Source organism: Xenopus laevis, chromosome 8S (assembly GCF_017654675.1).
Source record: "Xenopus laevis strain J_2021 chromosome 8S, Xenopus_laevis_v10.1, whole genome shotgun sequence".
Lineage (NCBI taxonomy): Eukaryota > Metazoa > Chordata > Amphibia > Anura > Pipidae > Xenopus > Xenopus laevis.
In genome coordinates, this window is record NC_054386.1 from 31,946,406 (window position 1) to 31,964,625 (window position 18,220).

The following is an 18,220-nucleotide window of genomic DNA, read 5'->3' on the forward strand; positions in this document are numbered from 1 at the left end:
GTATTCCCCCCCCCATTAAACTGCAGATCTATTTTGGCAACCCCCCCAATCCTTATCTAATGTTTACCCCCTTATACATTTCTCAGTGCTGTTACTACTCAAAGCGAACTTTGGGTTCTGCCCCCACCTTATTTGCCTTCTATGGTATCAGCCAGCAGACGTCAGGGAGCAGTTTATAAAAACAGGGAGGGGGTAGTGGAATGACTCAGGCAGTTAATTTGGCACTAACAGTCAAACTTGGCTCCTTCATGAAGCGATTCCCGCACAGTATCGCTTGTAGAAACGCGCCTTTCAGCACATCAAGCTTGTGTCACAGTATCGCTCCATCCGTCCTCTTACTAAGTCATTATCTTCCAGTAGCACCCTGTCTGTGTGACTCCCTTCTCCTGGCACCCGCACCCCCTCTGCCTTCTGCTGCCTGTTCCCTTTAAATGCAAATCCCACACGATCAGAGACTTTTCTTTCTTTCCTTTAGTAACTTGCATTCTCACATTCACATGTCACTCTGCACTATGCACCCCACAATAAGTTTGTCACCCCATTATCAGGAAGAATAAATCATATAGTTGCGTCCCTGCTGCACCCCATCATATGTAGCACTGAAGCAATTGATGTATCCGTATCTGCTCCCCGACTCTGACCTGAAACAATGTAGCAGAACCTAGCTGATTAACAGACCTACAGGGGAACAGACTTCTGATACATCGTTTCATAGATTCAGAACCAAAGAACAAAAAGGGACACTTTGGTATTTGACAGAAGTGGAGTCACTTTGGTACTAGACAGAGGTGGAGTCACTTTGGTACTAGACAGAAGTGGAGTCACTTTGGTACTAGACAGAGAAGTAGTCACTTTGGTACTAGACAGAGGTGTTGACACTGTCAACAAACAGCTTGTCTAAATCACCCTCCTATTTTCTTCTTTCATTTAGAAATGTATTATGTTCAGGTAACATAATAAATAGGTAAGGTCCCTCCTTTCTTACATGTGAAAGGGTTGGTATGTGTTGGTGTTTACAAATTAATACAAGTTTAGTAGCTGTGATAATGTGAAAGGTGAGTATTTCAAATTATTTCTTTCTCAAGGCCAGATATATGTTTCATAATAAATATTCTGCCAAGATTTCTGGGTGGTTTCTGTATTAAGCATAGTTCTGTTTGCGTTGTTCTTGGTACCCCTCTACTACCTTCCAGCTCCATTAATAAGTAGAAGAGCGGTGCCAAGTACCAGTTCCACTCGTAGCAATAGGAAATTTTGGGGTCACCATTGGTCTGGGATATTTAGATCCATTAAGGCTAATGAGAGACCTAGTGTATTCTGGGTCTGTGGGTAAAACAAGTTGAAAATCAGTCCCTTCATTACTTGGAACCACTGTGTCGGCTTGAGTGCAGCACCCACAGCAGATTCCAGTGTCAAAAGGCCAAACAAAATCTGCCGCATGTGCCTGCACCCATCTAACCATCCTCACTCCTTTTAGTGACCCCAAAATGAGAAGGAAAACCTTTTCACTGGCAAACCCAGTCCACCCTCCACTTTGTTCCTGGTACCACCCTTCTACTCTATTTATGGAAAGGGAAAGCCTACTGAGTCGAAGAGTGGTACCAGGAACAACACAAAACACTCCACGGTGGTGAGGTTCAGGCCTAATTTTGCAAATCAGTAGGTTCTCCTTCTCCTTTAATGTATCTAATGACCCCAGACCAATGGGGTGTCTAGTCGGAGACCAGTGGGCTTTCCAAGTATATGAGCCAAGGTGCTTGTCAATCATTGTATAACATTGGCAGTGCCGCGGTTTCCTAATGGATGGCAGCAGCGAACAAAATGCCCAAAGTGCCACAGCTCTCACCCATCTGCAATTGTGCTAAAAATAATCTGCCCCCCAAACTGCAGTGAGAGATTCCTACATTTATTATTTTATACTATTTCTGAGAGATTTTTGTGCAACTTTAGAATAATTCCTGCAGACGCAGATCAGAAGGCCACACTGTGACCCCCAAATTGAAGTTTGTGGGGGAAAGTCAGAGAGGAATTCCGTTAAAACAGACAGATATAATGGGCGGCAGTTGCATTTTCAAGCACTTGAGTGCCTGCTGATGGATTGGCACGGTGCTTATTTCGAATGCCACTCAAATTTAATGACAAGACTTTCTGAATGGGTAATCAGAGCAGAGGGAACAGATTGGGAAGTGACAGGTGTATTTATGCCAACGCACCCTTAACACACCATTAACAGAAGGGGCTTATACGCTCACAGCGGGGAGCTTTGTTGCCTCCTGGGGGGAGTGAGATAAAAACTGAGTCAGAGGGAGTTGGGGGGTGAGCTGTGCTACTTCCAGCAACTTCTGCTCCCTTAAGAGAGACGGATGGTACAACTGTATTTAGTGCATGTTATTATGCCACTGTCATGTCTCCGGCAACCCAATCTGATACAACACAGATACAAGTATAAAGCGGGTCATAGGTGCCCTGATTTGGTCAAGCAGTTTGCCAGATTTCAGCAGAGTGTCCTGTGACCCTGTCAGATTGCAGATAATCCAAAAATGTCTGCTGATGCCAGCTGTTGGCAGGGTTCATGGTGCATTGTCAGATGGGTTTATTCCCGCTAGTGTTGCCATGCCCTCTCCATCCCTCCTGCCCTACCCTCTCCATCTTGCCTTACCCTTTCCGTCTTGCCCTACCCTCTCCATCTTACCTTACCCTTTCCATCTTGCCCTACCCTCTCCGTCTTGCCCTACCCTCCCCATCTTGCTCTACCCTCTCCATCTTGCTCTACCCTCTCCATCTTGCTCTACCCTCTCCATCTTGCTCTACCCTCTCCGTCTTGCCTTACCCTTTCTGTCTTGCCTTACCCTTTCTGTCTTGCCCTACCCTCTCTGTCTTGCCCTACCCTCTCTGTCTTGCCCTACCCTCTCCATCTTGTCTTAACCTCTCCATCTTGCCCTACCCGCTCCATCTTGCCCTACCCTCTTCATCTTGCCATACCCTCTCCATCTTGCTCTACCCACTCCACCATGCCCTAACCGTCTTGTCCTACCCTCTCCATATTGCCCTACCCTCTCCATCCCTCCTGCCCTCCCCATCTTGCCATACCCTCTGCTCAGAGCTGTATTTGGGGGGTTGAGAATAGGAACAAATGAGCTGGATGTTTCACTGCAGCCCAGCATTGTTATTTAAGAAAAGAGTAGGGCACATACAGAAGGGCAAGATAGAGAGAGCAGGACAAAATGGGGACATTAGGACAAGACAGGTGGCATACCATGTACACTCCTGGGCCTGAGTAGCAGGGTTGGTGGTCTCCATCTATTCCCTGAATTTTTGCATAATGTAAGAAAAATCAGATGCTATTAAAAACACTCTCTTTCTGGCTGTTTATATTTTCTGCACTGTTGGTTCTGACTCTACAGCTGCTCTCAATTACAGTTACATTTACACAGTGTCGAACTGGCCCACAGGGGTTACCAGGAAAAGTCTCGGTGGGCCCAGGTTTCAGTGGCCCCTCATGCTGCTAAACATTTGTCCTGTTTCATGGCCATTCCCTATTTCTATGAGAACAACGAGGCTTAATATATGGAATAATTATAGATTATAGAATGTAAAGAAAAGAGACTAGGAGACTATAGAAGGAGTGAGGAGAGGAAGAATAACTGTACTGAGATTGGGCCTCTGGTCTAAGGTTTGGGTGGGCCCCTGGTGTCCCAGTCCGACACTGCATTTACAAATACCAATGGCAGTGCTTAATGATTTGCTTTTGGGACGTTGCTCAGAATTCCATTTTCTTTCATTCGTTAAAGATTGGATTTTGGGTGGAGTTCCCCTTTAATTGATGTGAGATTGAAATAATAACAAGACAATGTTGTCTCAATGGAATCTGTAATCCGTTTTCAGGCACAAGTGACTGTTATAGCAATTTTCACTAACAGTAAATCTCCTCCTTTTATTCAACAATAATAACAAGTAGAGGCTAGACAACCTACTCGATTAAACAAAGCCCCCCAGCCGCAAAGCTAGGTAGGGAGAGCTGCAGTTCTGGAAGTAGGGAGTGAGTCTGGGTGGGGGTCCAGAGCGTGTTTTTTCCCGGTGCTCCGCTGCCCAGTCTGACCCTGAACAAAATCCAGTGGTGTTGTTTTGCTATGTGACACCCAAAATGTAAAAGGTCAGTTGTAGCTAATACTTGCAAATAACAAATCCCTTGGCTGTAACTGTAGAACACAAGGGCCACTCCAAGCTCTCGTATAGAAACCCCCCCCCCATTATATTACTCCCTTGTCACAATAAACCAACAAATCTGCACATTCCGTGGAGCAATAAGTCATTGGGCGACACATGCATATAAATTAGGCACTAATTACACAAACTGGGTGTTAGTGCACTTAAACCATAAAGCACTGCAGGCTCAGGCCATAAAGCTGCTTGGAAATCGGTCATTACCATATTAACATGTCTCTCCCCAAAGCCATTATCATATAAACCACTGGCTTCCGGTAAACGCTGTTTAAATATTACTTGGGATCGTTAGTGGTTTTCATTAAAGAACAAAAAAATAATGTTGACATTTCCTCCAAAATGGCTTTTTTTTTTTTGTAAGTAAAATTCATTGTTTCACTTGTTTTATTTTCTTTATTCAGCCTTGACGACTCGTGCGGCTGAATGTCATGGTTCTGGCACAACCCACCATACCCTTTGTGTTCTGCTGCCAACCCCTCTCATAGTCAAAGGGTGAGTTCCTGCACATTTACATATTTATATCTATCCACCCCGCATCTACATCTTATTTTCTAGTCTGGGTAGTAATGATGAGCAGGGCCTAGCGCCCTACACAACCGGCTGGCCATCCGACCAGCCCGATGGAGAGAGAGGAGACGGAAGGGAGGGAGGAGTGAGCAACAGAGAGGAGGGAGGGGACAGCTAAGAAGGGGAGAGCTACGGAGGGGAGATTGATGGAGGGGACAGTGATGGAGGGGAAAGGAGAGTGACGGAAGGGAGGGAGGGGTAAGGAACGAAGAGAGGGGTGACAGAGGGAAGGAAGGGTAATAAGACTGAGGGGTGCGGACTAGGTGTAGGCAGAAGGCCATTTCAGAGGTAGCTGTCCAGCTCCCCCAATCATTGTGCCCTAGGCAGCTGCCTCTTCTGCCTACCCCTAGTTCCAGCCCTGATGATGAGTGGGTTAGAACCTGCTGCTTCTCCACCCGCACCTTTGACTCCCCTCTAAAAACTCATACTGTATACGGGTGGGATCAACACTATTACATCGCTGAATAGTAGGGGCACTGTATGATGCACCACCCACCCAAACCAGGACTGCAGCTAGGGTTGCCAACTTCCTGTATATTTAGATTTTTTCCCTATAATAACATTGGGGTCAAGCATTATTTTTACCGGTCAGGCCAGTAAAATACTGGCCAGGTGACAACCCTACCTGAAGCACCCATCTTGGCCCAAATCCACCCAACTTGCAGTTAATCCAACAGGTCCTGTGGGGTTTGGCCCAACCTGCTCATCACTACTGGGCCCCTGATTATAACACTGCTGTTTATTAGGCATTATTAGCCATTAACGTTTGCTCGTTCATATGTTTGTCAGATTCTGAGACAATTTGCAATTGGTTTTCATTTTCTGTTTTTATGTGGATTTTGATTTATTTAGCTTTTTATTCAGCAGCTCTCCAGTTTGCAGCAATCTGTTTGCTAGAATCCACATTTCCCTAACAACCATGTGTTGATTCGTATAAGAGACTTAAATATGAATAGGAGAGGCCTGAATAGAAAGAGGAGTAATAAAAAGTAGCAATAATAATAAATGTGTAGCCTTACAGAGCATTTGTTTTTTAGACAGGGTCAGTGACCCCCACTTAAAGGCTGGAAAGAGGCAAAAAAGTAAGGTGTATAACTCAAAAACTATGAAATATCAATAATATAGACCAATTGCAAAGTTGTTGGATATTCAATAACATACTATAGTTACCTTAGAGGTGAACTGCCCCTTTAAAACACATACTGTATCTAGCTGCCACTTACCTTCTCCTTGGACTTGAGACATATGGCCTCCTGAGCGAGTCTCTGCTGTTCCACCCACTGGCGCTGGTACCGGTGTTCCAGGAGATCCCCAATAGGAGTGGATGGCCTATAACCAGAGAAGAAGAACGTTATTCCAGGGAGATGGTTGGAAACCCCGCATACAGTCAGCCAGACCTACAAGAAATAGACATTGTGTAAGATTTGCCATTATATGTATATAAACTCTGTATAATCATGTGTATAACCTCTGTATAATCATGTGTATGCACTCTGTATAATCATGTATATGCACTCTGTATAATCATGTATATGCACTCCGTATAATCATGTGTATGCACTCCGTATAAACATGTGTATGCAGTCTGTATAATCATGTGTATGCACTCTGTATAATCATGTGTATGCACTCTGTATAATCATGTGTATGCACTCTGTATAATCATGTGTATGCACTCTGTATAATTATGTATATGCACTCTGTATAATCATGTATATGCACTCTGTATAATCATGTATATGCACTCTGTATAATCATGTATATGCACTCTGTATAATCATGTATATGCACTCCGTATAATCATGTGTATGCAGTCTGTATAATCATGTGTATGCAGTCTGTATAATCATGTGTATGCAGTCTGTATAATCATGTGTATGCACTCCGTATAATCATGTGTATGCACTCCGTATAATCATGTGTATGCAGTCTGTATAATCATGTGTATGCACTCCGTATAATCATGTATATGCACTCCGTATAATCATGTGTATGCAGTCTGTATAATCATGTGTATGCAGTCTGTATAATCATGTGTATGCACTCCGTATAATCATGTATATGCACTCCGTATAATCATGTGTATGCAGTCCGTATAATCATGCGTATGCACTAAGTATAATCATGCATATGCACTCCGTATAATCATGTATATGCACTCCGTTAAATCATGTATATGCACTACGTATAATCATGTATATGCAGTCCGTATAATCATGTATATGCACTCCGTATAATCATATATATATGCACTCCGTATAATTATGTACATGCACTCTGTATAATCATGTATATGCAGTCTGTATAATATATATAAACTCTGAATAATAAAGAATAATAATAATTCTGGTGCTGTCACTGCCAGGGAAATATGTGACTGTGGCACTGCTGTAACTACAGGGTATTTCCCAGCCAGGGGAAAAGGGATGTTGGCCAGTGTGCCACAGACATGCTGGGGTCACAGAGCTTTAATGGGTGTGCTGGGCACTTTGATGCTGGTGGGAGTCACTGGGTCCTATATTGCTGGGGCTACATTTTTCCTTATTAGAATCCATACAGTACATACAGTAATTGTAAAGATAATTGTTTCTATGTTTGGGGCATTATGGTGAATACATTTTAGTTGAGACGCTATTTCAGTCTCTTTCGCCAAATACAAATCCGACATCCAAGTGACTTTTCTATTCTTTCACTGCAGCACCTGTTATCCCTGCAGCCTGTAATACAAAGGTGCTCCTCTAACCCGCTGCCCGCAGTCGTTGGTTCAGTGAGCAGCCTGTGAGTAGTGAAGGTGCCATTCTAAGCACAGCTGTTCCGTGGGGTGGGAACATGCAGATATCTGCTGCACACTCGCTGCTTCCTTGGCCCCTGCAGTGACTTTTATTACATCATTATTGCACTCCACATGCATCGCAGTCAGTCTCATCTCTGGCGCTGTTCTACTAATGATGCGACGGGGAAGGCGCAGGGTAGGAAAAGAGATCAGATGAGACGTCTTTCTCCCTGTCTGCTCCTCAAAAACCCTCTGCTGCTACTACTGGGGTCTCAAGACTCTAAACTTCTGCTTCCCATCCAACAGCTGCCACCCACAGCCAACTCCCATCTGCCTTCTTGATTAGGCCACGGACACGATACTGATACAGAGGCTTTGTGCAAATACGTAGTGTACTACAATTCCCAGCATCCCACCGATACCAAAAATGTGATTGGAGTCTCCTAATGTGTATGAAGGTGCAAGGCCACAAGCTACATAATGCTTCCTCAATGACTTCTAATATCCTTATCATTTACAGTAGGGGTTCATTATCCTTTATTATAGGTGAGTGATACTCAGAGTTCCCTGTATAACTCAGCCTGCAGCCTTGTGCCTTTATATAGTCACAGAACAACCCCTCAGTGACTTCTAATATCCTTATAATTTACAGTAGGGGGTACAGTATCCCTTATAATACATAAGTGATACTCAGAGTTCTCTGTATAACTCAGCCTGCAGCCTTGTGCCTTTATATGGTCACAGAACCCCTAATATCCTATAATATCTTTACAGTGGGGGGTATATGATATTCTATATGCTTTCCCTTTGGAATACAGATAGACAGAGACCCAGTTTAATCCTGTAGGTTCAATCTCCTGTGCCTGACAACTCTTCCTTTAAAACCCCAGCTCTATATCTTTGCAGAAAGGGGGCGGGGAACGTAAAGTGGCTGCGCTTTAGATCACGTCGACATCTGAAAATCTAGACCAGAGTGTTCAGTACAGAGACTATATATAAATTGAGAGAGAACTGGGAAGGGAAAGCATTTAATGTGTTTCGGTGCAGAGCCAATCATGTATGAAAGTGACTTATGAGCAAATTGAAGGGAAGGAAATAAATACGAGAATTGACTGCGTCTGTTTACAGGTTTTTATGGTTCCAGCTGCACCCCCAGATAAGTGGAAGCCCCTGTGTGAAATGTGAGGGGTACAAGAGGGGTACAATTTCCTACCCCACGTTTCCAAATGTTCCTTAAACACAGGCAGCTGTCAGAACTTCTCGGAGAGATGCGCCACCGATCCGAATTCTTAGAATAGCAACCAGTTGCTTCCCATTATTGTCAATGAGCCTCAGGCGGGTTATGGCAGACCGAAGCAGCAGTCACTGACAGACTAGTTGGCATTTTGGAGGGTTCACCGTTTTTTTTGGACTTGTAGAAGCCCCATTAATTGCAGATGGAGAGGACAATTTCCCTGCATAATGTCAGAACGCTCGCTGTACGTGTAATGGCACTTTTACTAAACAAGTGCAAAAAATCAAAAATCAATGCATTGGTGTAACATGGTAACAGTGTGCCGGATATGCCAAGCCAGGCATGTAGTTTGTTGGCATTGCATAAAATGCAAGGGGGTCCGAAGATCTTAAGGGATCCTCAACAGTTTCCGGGTTCAGCGAATACAAAATGGCCAATTAACGTAATCGTTAGATCAAGTACAAGCTACTGTTTTATTATTACAGAGAAAAAGGAAATCATTTTTAAAAATTTGGATTATTTGGATAAAATGGAGTGGATATAGATCCATACAGCCATTATACTTACAGCTCTCACATAAAATTGGAAAGGCCAAGGCAGAAACAAGAAAGGAAATCCAACAGTGCACAAAAGCACCAATGAGGTTTCATGTTACAGACTGTACCAGTCAGTACCACACCCAGGGAAGGTCCCACCAGGCTTTGCCATTGACTGTATGTGTTTTATTATTCTCCAGCACTGGCATTATTATGCAGCAAATAGGAATATATAATGGGAGTAGAGCCCAGTTATGTCTGTGCTGCACATCCCTAGAGTAATCAACGTGCAAGCTAATATAGAGGTTAATAACCCCCAACTCTACATTATAAGGCCTTGAGAAGTCACAGAGGAGTTCCGTGACTGTATAAAAAGCATAATGCAGCGGGCTAAGTCCCCCAGTCAGGTTTCCATTAACATAAAGACTGTAAGCTCTGAGGTTAGTGCACACAGCAAAATCCTCCTTATATAGGACTAGCTCTAGACCTAAAATGATCCCATTTCAAACGAATATCAGGGCTTGTTCTGGTATCACACTGTAATGAATGTGGTTAGAGGCCGACAGCCCTAATTCTGATCAATGCAACTTGTCCCACCATATTGGCCACAGCAGCTTTATCCACATGTGATCGGCTCAGGGCTCCCATCCACAGGGATAACTATACTGTTGTCTCTAGAAACGGGGAATACTTTGAACGCTTTTGGCTTATGTGCCAGTGTCTAACTGGGTGTGCTGGGCCCATAGAGCCCAAGCTCACAACAATTACATTGATTCAGGGCATATACATTTATGGTGGAAATAAAGATTCAGATCTCATGTCCACCCTGGAATAATAGCAGGGTGACTGTTACCCCAATGTTTCTATATATCTGAAACCTTGTTATGAGCTAAGGGGGCCCAGCCTGAAAGCCAGTTAGGGGGAGATTTGGGGTCAGTGCTGATTTGTGCCCTGGGTACCTCTGGAACTATGGCAGGGTGACTGTTACTCCAATGTTTCTATATATCTGCAACCTTGTTATGAGCTAAGGGGGCCCAGCTTGTAGGCCAGTTAGGAGGAGATTTGGGGTGAGTGCTTATTTGTACACTGGGTGCCACTGGAACTATAGCAGGGTGACAGTTACCCCAATGTTTCTATACATCTGTAATTTTGTTATTAGCTAAGGGGGCCCAGCTTGAAGGCCAGTTAGGGGGAGATTTGGGATGAGTCCTTATTTGTGCCCTGGGTACCCCTAAAGGCCAATTAGGATGAGTTAAATCACTTTTTGAGAAATCCACTAACCCCTTATTTAGAGCATTTCTTGCCCTTTAAGAGAGTGAAAGCCATATTATGGGAAGCATCCAGCGAAATTGTGCTGCAAAATAAAAAAAAGCACCAGAGACCGACCATAAAATGGAAATTCTAATCTGGGGGAATATAAAGGGAAAATGGCATTAAACTGACACCTTCCTTGCAAGGAGCGGCGCACGTGTGCATGAAAGCTGACACTTTGAATTTGTGTGCTATCTGCCTCCTTGCCAAATAAAGCCCCGTCGAGAATAGAAAGGGCCTCCTTTAATGGCAGGTCATCATCATACCCGCCAGCTCATTAAAACTTTCCCAGAAAAAGGGGGGGAAAAAAGCAAAAAAGCAGAAAGTTCCGGCGAGGCAGAGAGCCCATCAGAGACTTCACACAGGGATGGATACACGCGCCTTGAAAGGTGTTTGAGAAGCAAGCCTTGGGTCTGACAAACTGGATTTTTAGTATGCCTCTCCGTTCACTGTGGGCAAAAATAATTGGTCATCAGTGACTACTAATTCGGTTCAGTAGCCAGAGGCAAATTTTTTCTTGCGAGGAAATCAATGACAGCACTGAGGCCTATTTCAGTGTGATTCAGCTCTAGCGTGGTCCTTATTTAGCTCTTGATAAGCCTCCCCGTTCCAGACAGCTATTTTGTTAAAATAACATTCAAATATCTATATATACAGGAAGCAGAGGAGGTATGGGAGTTTTTTCCCCCTTCGTGCCCCCTCTGGTGCGGCAAGTGACACACGGGCTTATAACAGCACGGTCCCCAGCAATGATTCCACTGTGTGTCTGAGCAAAGTCCAAAAGAACCACATTGTACCAATTCCCACAACATTACAGCTCCAGTCTTATTACTCTGGTACCACTGACATGCGTGGCACCTCCATCTGCAATCAGAGCATTATTTATATTTAAAGGGAAGTAAAAGCTAAATTCCTCTCTCTCTCTATAGATATCTTGATACATATTCTTGGTACTATGGCAGATAAACTACTAGTTCTATATATCTGTAATCTTGTAATGAGCTAAGGGGCCCAGCCTGAAGGCTAGTTAGGGGGAGATTTGGGGTGAGTGCTTATTTGTGCCCTGGGTACCCCTGGAACTATACCACAATGTTTCTATATATCTGTAACCTTGTTATGAGCTATGGGGGCCCAGCCCGAAGGCCAGTTAGGGGGAGATTTGGGTGAGTGCTTATTTGTGTCCTTGGTACCCCACTGAACTTTAAGGGCTATTCCACACGGGGAGATAGCGACGCGTTTGCGGTCGCGGCGACAAAGCGCCGCGACAGTCGCCGCGACCGGCGCAGGCGACAGTTTTGTATGGGCACCTATGTAAAAACGCCTGTGCTAACCACACGAGGCGATGCGCTTTTCAACAGTCGCCTGAAAATGCCTCGCCAGGCTTTTTCAGGCGACTGTTGAAAAGCGCATCGCCTCGTGTGGTTAGCACAGGCGTTTTTACATAGGCGCCCATACAAAACTGTCGCCTGCGCCGGTCGCGGCGACTGTCGCGGCGCTTTGACGCCGCGACCGCAAACGCGTCGCTATCTCCCCGTGTGGACTAGCCCTAATAGGGTGCTAAGTGGGCCCTGACTAAATGTTGGACTTAGGGGAAGAGAGACTCAAACTGAATAGAAGACACACATGCTGTGACATAACGTCTGATAATCCTACTCTGGATGTGGCTTTTCCCCACTCCCCAGGCTTGTCTGTGGCACCTAGTTATTAATGACAATGAGACACCTGCCGTGCATTGTGCCTTCCTTTATCTCAGCAGGAAAGCTGTAGGTTGATTATATCTCAGGTAATGGACGTCCTTATCCATCTACACAGCCCACTTGCCCCATGGCTTCATTGTCCCCTTCTGGCTGGAGGCTCTACTGGTGATACAACGGCAAGATCGGTGCTTATCGGAGTACCAGGCAACTCCTGGAGTCAATTAGCAAATTGAACCACTTGGTTTGTGTCACTGTTTGAGCTTCTTTGATCCCCTATTAATTGTTACTGTATAAAAGAAACCTAATGACAGTGAAGGGAGGTGCGTTTAAGTCAGACGGCTACGCAAATTTGTTGCGAGAGGTCATTTGCAATGTGTTCAGGTGTTCCCTGGGTTGCATGTTAATTAATCTTAATAAGATTATGTGGTGATGTGGGAGCGGGGAATGGGGGAGGGAGACGGCGGATTGGATAGGGATATTAGAGATGTTTGCACAGTGTATTTATTTAACAGAGCGAAGATAAATGGTGTCCATTTTAACATTCCATCAAAAGCTAAACAAATCCAAGCCGGAGGTAACTTGTGGTTTTGGGAAAAAGATGAACATTTGTTAGTGTAAGTGCAACTGAAAGCAGAGTCATTAGTCGGAACAGAAACTGCAGTGAATTCCAAGGGAAGGATGAAATGCACTGGGTAATAGGGCCCTGATTCATTGGGGCATTAGATGGCACTTGGGCAGTGGCGGCTGATGGAATGCAGAGGGTTACACAGTTGAACTGTACCTGCAGGGGTTACAGTGAAACAGGACCACAAATAAACACCCAGCTTCATAAAATGACCAATGACCATAAAGTTCTTCATAGAACGTGGAGCGAATCATAATGATAAATGCATTGTTGGATACTCCTGCTGGACCTATACAAAGGCAAATTAATTTAAAGGTACAGTGGCCCTTTAAAAAGAAGTGCTGCGAGCAATTAGGCATTAGGGAGAAATTCAGAATGGCAGCGGAACATGTCAGGGAACATTTCATAGCGACTTCATTCCTTCCATTGAAAACGTCTCCATTAGGAATCCACTCATTTCAATGTAGTTCCTGAGTGCAGGCTGAATGTGCACAATGGTGCTCGCATATGTTAAAAGGAGCACTTATGGATGCTTTGTAAAGAGCATTGATGTTGGCTCCATTGAAATACAGTATATACAGATTTAATTTTGCCCCTTGCACTACTTTTTCTCACCAGTTTCCCCAGTAGTCAAAGCTTTCCCATACACTGCTACAGGACAGCGCCACCTGCTGTTTTGCTCCCCAATTGTCCCTTGAATGGTGCTTTATTCTGAGTGTTCCTACTGCATCATTTCCCCCATTTAAAGGTCGAACTCTTCCCCTTTGAATGAAGCACAGAATAACAAGCCCTTGGCCATGCAACTGGGTTATCAGTGACAAGCAGCGCTATGTGCTGACACAGGAGGTGCCGGGGGCCCTGCCCTAGAGACTGCGCAATGCTTTTAATGAAACTGTTACACTAAAAGTGCAAGCAATTTGGCAACACAATGGAAGAGTCTCCCCGCAGTTGAACACACTTGACAAATCCCATGGAGTAAGGCCCAGAAGCCAGTCAGTTAGTGATTAAACAGCCAATGCCGTCGATCTCATCTTCTCCATTCTCTGTCCACGCAGGATTCTTTCGGCACGAGGAAGTCCCCTTGTACGGATCAGGCACAGAAGAAACAAAAAATTCAAGCCGGCTGATTGGAGCATTCCCCTTGGGGAGGAACCGGAACACTGGCACACGCTCGTTAGTGTTGACCTTGGCATTGGTGGTGGTGGCTGATGGATAGGGTACCCTGCCGGACAAAGCTCTAGGGACGCCCTCATCGTATCCATTATTGTCCCATCAGCACCTCCCATGACCCCTCCCCAACTCGGAATGCCACAGGCATCAGGAAGAGTATAAATCTATGTCTCACTGAGGAGGAGGAGAGGGGGGAAGATAAGAGATGAAAAATGTCCTTTTTATGACTCTTATAACAAAGCAGATTGGCGCAGGCAGCCACTTCCCTGGCACCAGAGGGAGAAAGAGAGAAAAAGAGGTTAGTTCATATGGAACTTGGACACAGCGCGACTAAAGCTGGCCATAGAAGTAAAGATTTTTAAAAGACCTTTTAGTTGGTTTTCGTGAGACCACGATTATTTCGAACCGATCGTTTAAATGTACGATTTGTCCATCAACTAAAAAGACCATTTCAAGCAAAATTGCCAGGAAAACGTGCTTGGTCCTGCAAACATAGATAGATTGCACTGGGACCGATAACATTTTTTTAACCTGGCCGATCAATTTTCTGACAGATGTCGGACGAAAAATCATAAGATGCACGATTGTTCAATTCCCACTAACTTCACGATAATTTGACGGATTGGTCAGATTGTACTGAAATCGATCACCAACTAAAGATCTTTTCGTCTATGGGGACCTTTAACCCTTCATTCTCAGCCTGTGTGTAACACAAAGCATCATTAGCTACTGAGTATGGCACCTCCCATGTGTATAAATAAAAATATACAAAGAAGGAATGTTCTGGGCACACATTAAGATATACCCTCATACTGTACTATCTAAGGAAAACAGTATGACACCTCCCTCCCATATGTATAAATACAAATATACAGAGAAGGAATGTTCTGGGCACACAATAAGCTTTCCCCTCATACTGTACTGTCTAAGGGAACAATATGGCACCTCCTGGCTTGGAGGCGAGTTTTGTTTTTATAAACACCAGGTGTACTGCCATACAAAACCTCCTATAGGCTGCCAGTCCACATAGGAGCTACCAAATGGCCAATTACAGCAATTATTTGCACCATCCAGGAACAATTTTCATGCTTGTGTTGCATTTGAATGTTGCTCACGAGTAAAAAACTTTGGGGAACCCTGGTCTAAGGGAATCAGTATGGCAGCTCCCACCTTCCCTATGTTAATTTTAGGCTACATGCTCAGTGTGAATCATCTGCTTCTCTGGAAGGAGTAAAAGGCAGACCAATGAATGCTATATTACTTTAGAGGATGAGAACTGATTGCATTTTCCCATAATGCGTCATAAGACCGACATCTTAAAGGAGAACTAAACCCTAAAAATTAATATAGTTAAACATGGCACATTTTACATACTAAACTTATTGAACAAGCCTAAAGTTTCAGCTTTTCAATAGCAGCAATGATCCAGAACTTCAAACTTATCACAGGGGGTCACCATCCTGGAAAGTGTCTGCAACACTCACATGCTCAGTGGGCTCTGAGCAGCTGTTGAGAAGCTAAGCTCAGGGGTCGTCACAAATTATCAAGCAGAAAATGAGGTTGGTCTCTAATATAAGCTGATGCTACAGGGCTGGTTATTAAATTCTGATGCTAATTGCACTAGTTTCTGTGCTGACATGTAGTAATTATCTGTATTAATTACTAATCAGCCTTATATTGTGACATTTCTATTCTATGTATACTGTATATTGTGAGTGGGTCCCTAAGCTCAGTAAGGGACAGCAGCACAGAGTATGTGAAGTGAATCAGCAGATAAGAAGATGGGGAGCTACTGGGGCATCTTTGGAGACACAGATCTTTACTGCTAAAGGGCTGTGATTGCCTTGGACTGGTACCGAAGCCCAAAACATAATGTACAACATTTCTACCTACTTTAGTTAGGCTTTAGTTCTCCTTTAAAGTCTTGTATCAATAATGACCAGATTGTGGGACATTACTTGACCTGATCCTATAAACTTGTCTATAATGATTACCCACAAAGGTTTATTGGCACTTACAGGGTTATTCATCTGTTTTATTAAAGGTAACTCCGAGTCCTGCACCCCACCCAATTTTGCAACTTTACTGATGCCCCCAGGCACCTACAGCCGCTTGTTATTCTCTGGGCATGGAGTCCTTCCTTACTGTAACCTACCTGTCATAGACACACTCACATGTAATGCATGCACCATTTTATTTCAGTGTGTTCCATGTAATGAGCTAAGGGGCCCAGCCTGAAGGTCAGTTAGGAGGATATTTGGGGTGAGCGCTGGTCATTAGATGCTAAGAGAAAAGATCAAGGGATGCGTGAACCAAACAATCCAAAAAATAATTTCCTTGGTATTTCTTGGCCCATTTCGGTTGTTGCTTTAAAATGTACTAATAGTCTTCTTTGTTGTTTCCCCCTTAAGGCCTGACACTTTGCACTAAACTTGCTGAATCGCAGCCAGCACGCTGCTGTAGCCATTTAACCTCCATTTAGAAAGAAATAAAGCAAAACTGATGTTGATTTGGGCCTGCTTGGGGGATACTTTCCATCCATAAAAGCCCTTTTTGCTTTCCATTTGCAGTGTGGTGCTGTCACATTGGCAAGGCGTGGGCCTGATAATGATGGAGCTTTATGGGCCAGCTTGTTTGCGGGGAAATGCAGAGTAATGTAACATTTTCATTTGCTTGCAATTATTGTTAAAGCCGGCTATGAAAATCGTCATTAAATATCATTTTAAAAATCCACTCGATTTGCATACGGAAACCATGCTTGTGGTCAGATGAAATACGCCCAGCACTGCTCCCTGTCTTCTGATTGGAGAAGTTTACTGCTTCTGTCCATTTCCAGTTAAATTATTAGAATTAGAAAATATATTCAGTGATTAACCCTGTTGCTTATGGAAAAGCAATTTAATGGAACCCTTTGTCTCACTTTAACTAGAGAGGCTGAGCCTGAATAAAGAGGCACAGGTTCAACCCTGGGGGAGCCCCTGATGTAAGCAGGCAGAATACGTGGCTCCCTTGTGCCTTGTGTCCCCCGACACTCCTGGTTATTGCCCTAAATTATGTGCAAGCTAGAAACATGTGGCCCTAAGGAGCAGTGCTTCACAAGCTAGGGGGCCTGGTGCATTAACAGTGAGGGGGCACCTGTTGGCCAGAAATATTATCCCTAACCAAAGGTGTAAGCTAATAGAGCCCACACTCTGGTTAAGGATAACAGTAGTTTGTGGTTTTTTAAAAAAAAAAAAAAAAAAAAAAAAGTTGGCCCACCAGCACTACGCCACCCACACAGGGAGGGAGCGGCTATGCCGTGCAAAGCGCATAATGAGCTTCTGGCATCACGCGCATAATGAGTAAGTTGCGGCATTCGCACATTATGCGCATGTGTGTGCCCAAACATCAGGGTCGGACTAAAGGGCCCAGAGCCCACCAGGGCTGCTGCTTTGGGGCCCTTACACCACCCCCTGGGCCCCCACAGGCAAAGACACATCTGTCAGGCCCCCCCCCTCCCCAGCTGTAATCTCCCTCTGCCCCCCGCGCTTACCTTTTTTCCTGTTCGTGGCTGCAGCTGGGGGCCGTGAGGGATGTCGGAGGGGCAATGCCTATAGCGGGACAGCCCAACCCTGTCCAACATGGCAGTTTATACCAGGAACTCCCTCCCAGCGTGGGTGTCCTAATGCTGGGGGAGGGCAATTAAAAAAAAACTACTGTTAGCCCACACCTTTGGTTGGGGAAAATGTTTTTGGCCAACAGGTGCCCTTTAAGTTCAGTTAAGTGAATTTTGGGGAGAATGCTCTCCTAGATACACCTGAAAACCCCCACAGAATTTGGGGTAGAAATGTTATTTGCTGCCTAGATATTCTTGATACCGAGGATGAGTGACCGATATGACAGTGTTTATGCGTTGTTATGAGCTAAGGAGGACCTGAACAAAAGTTTGGACCTCCAAAGAGGGACTTGAAGTGGACCAATTCCATCTCAGCAAACCCATTCTATATGGCCTGGCTTTGTGCATGGGGAAATTGTTGCACTGAAATAGGAAAGAGCATTTCCCAAAAAGTACAGAATTGACAGGAATGTCATTGCATGATGTAG

General features: G+C 44.4%; 1 protein-coding gene across 1 annotated transcript in view; it reads right to left on the reverse strand.

Moving 5' to 3' along the window:
- The window catches only part of LOC108699933 (cilia- and flagella-associated protein 77), a 65,489-nt gene that overhangs the window by 10,812 nt on the left and 36,457 nt on the right, over nt 1-18,220 (reverse strand). Inside the window, exon 5 of the mRNA XM_041575030.1 lies at nt 6,015-6,120. Coding sequence (XP_041430964.1) covers nt 6,015-6,120 — 106 coding nt within the window. The remainder of the gene's footprint in view (nt 1-6,014; nt 6,121-18,220) is intronic.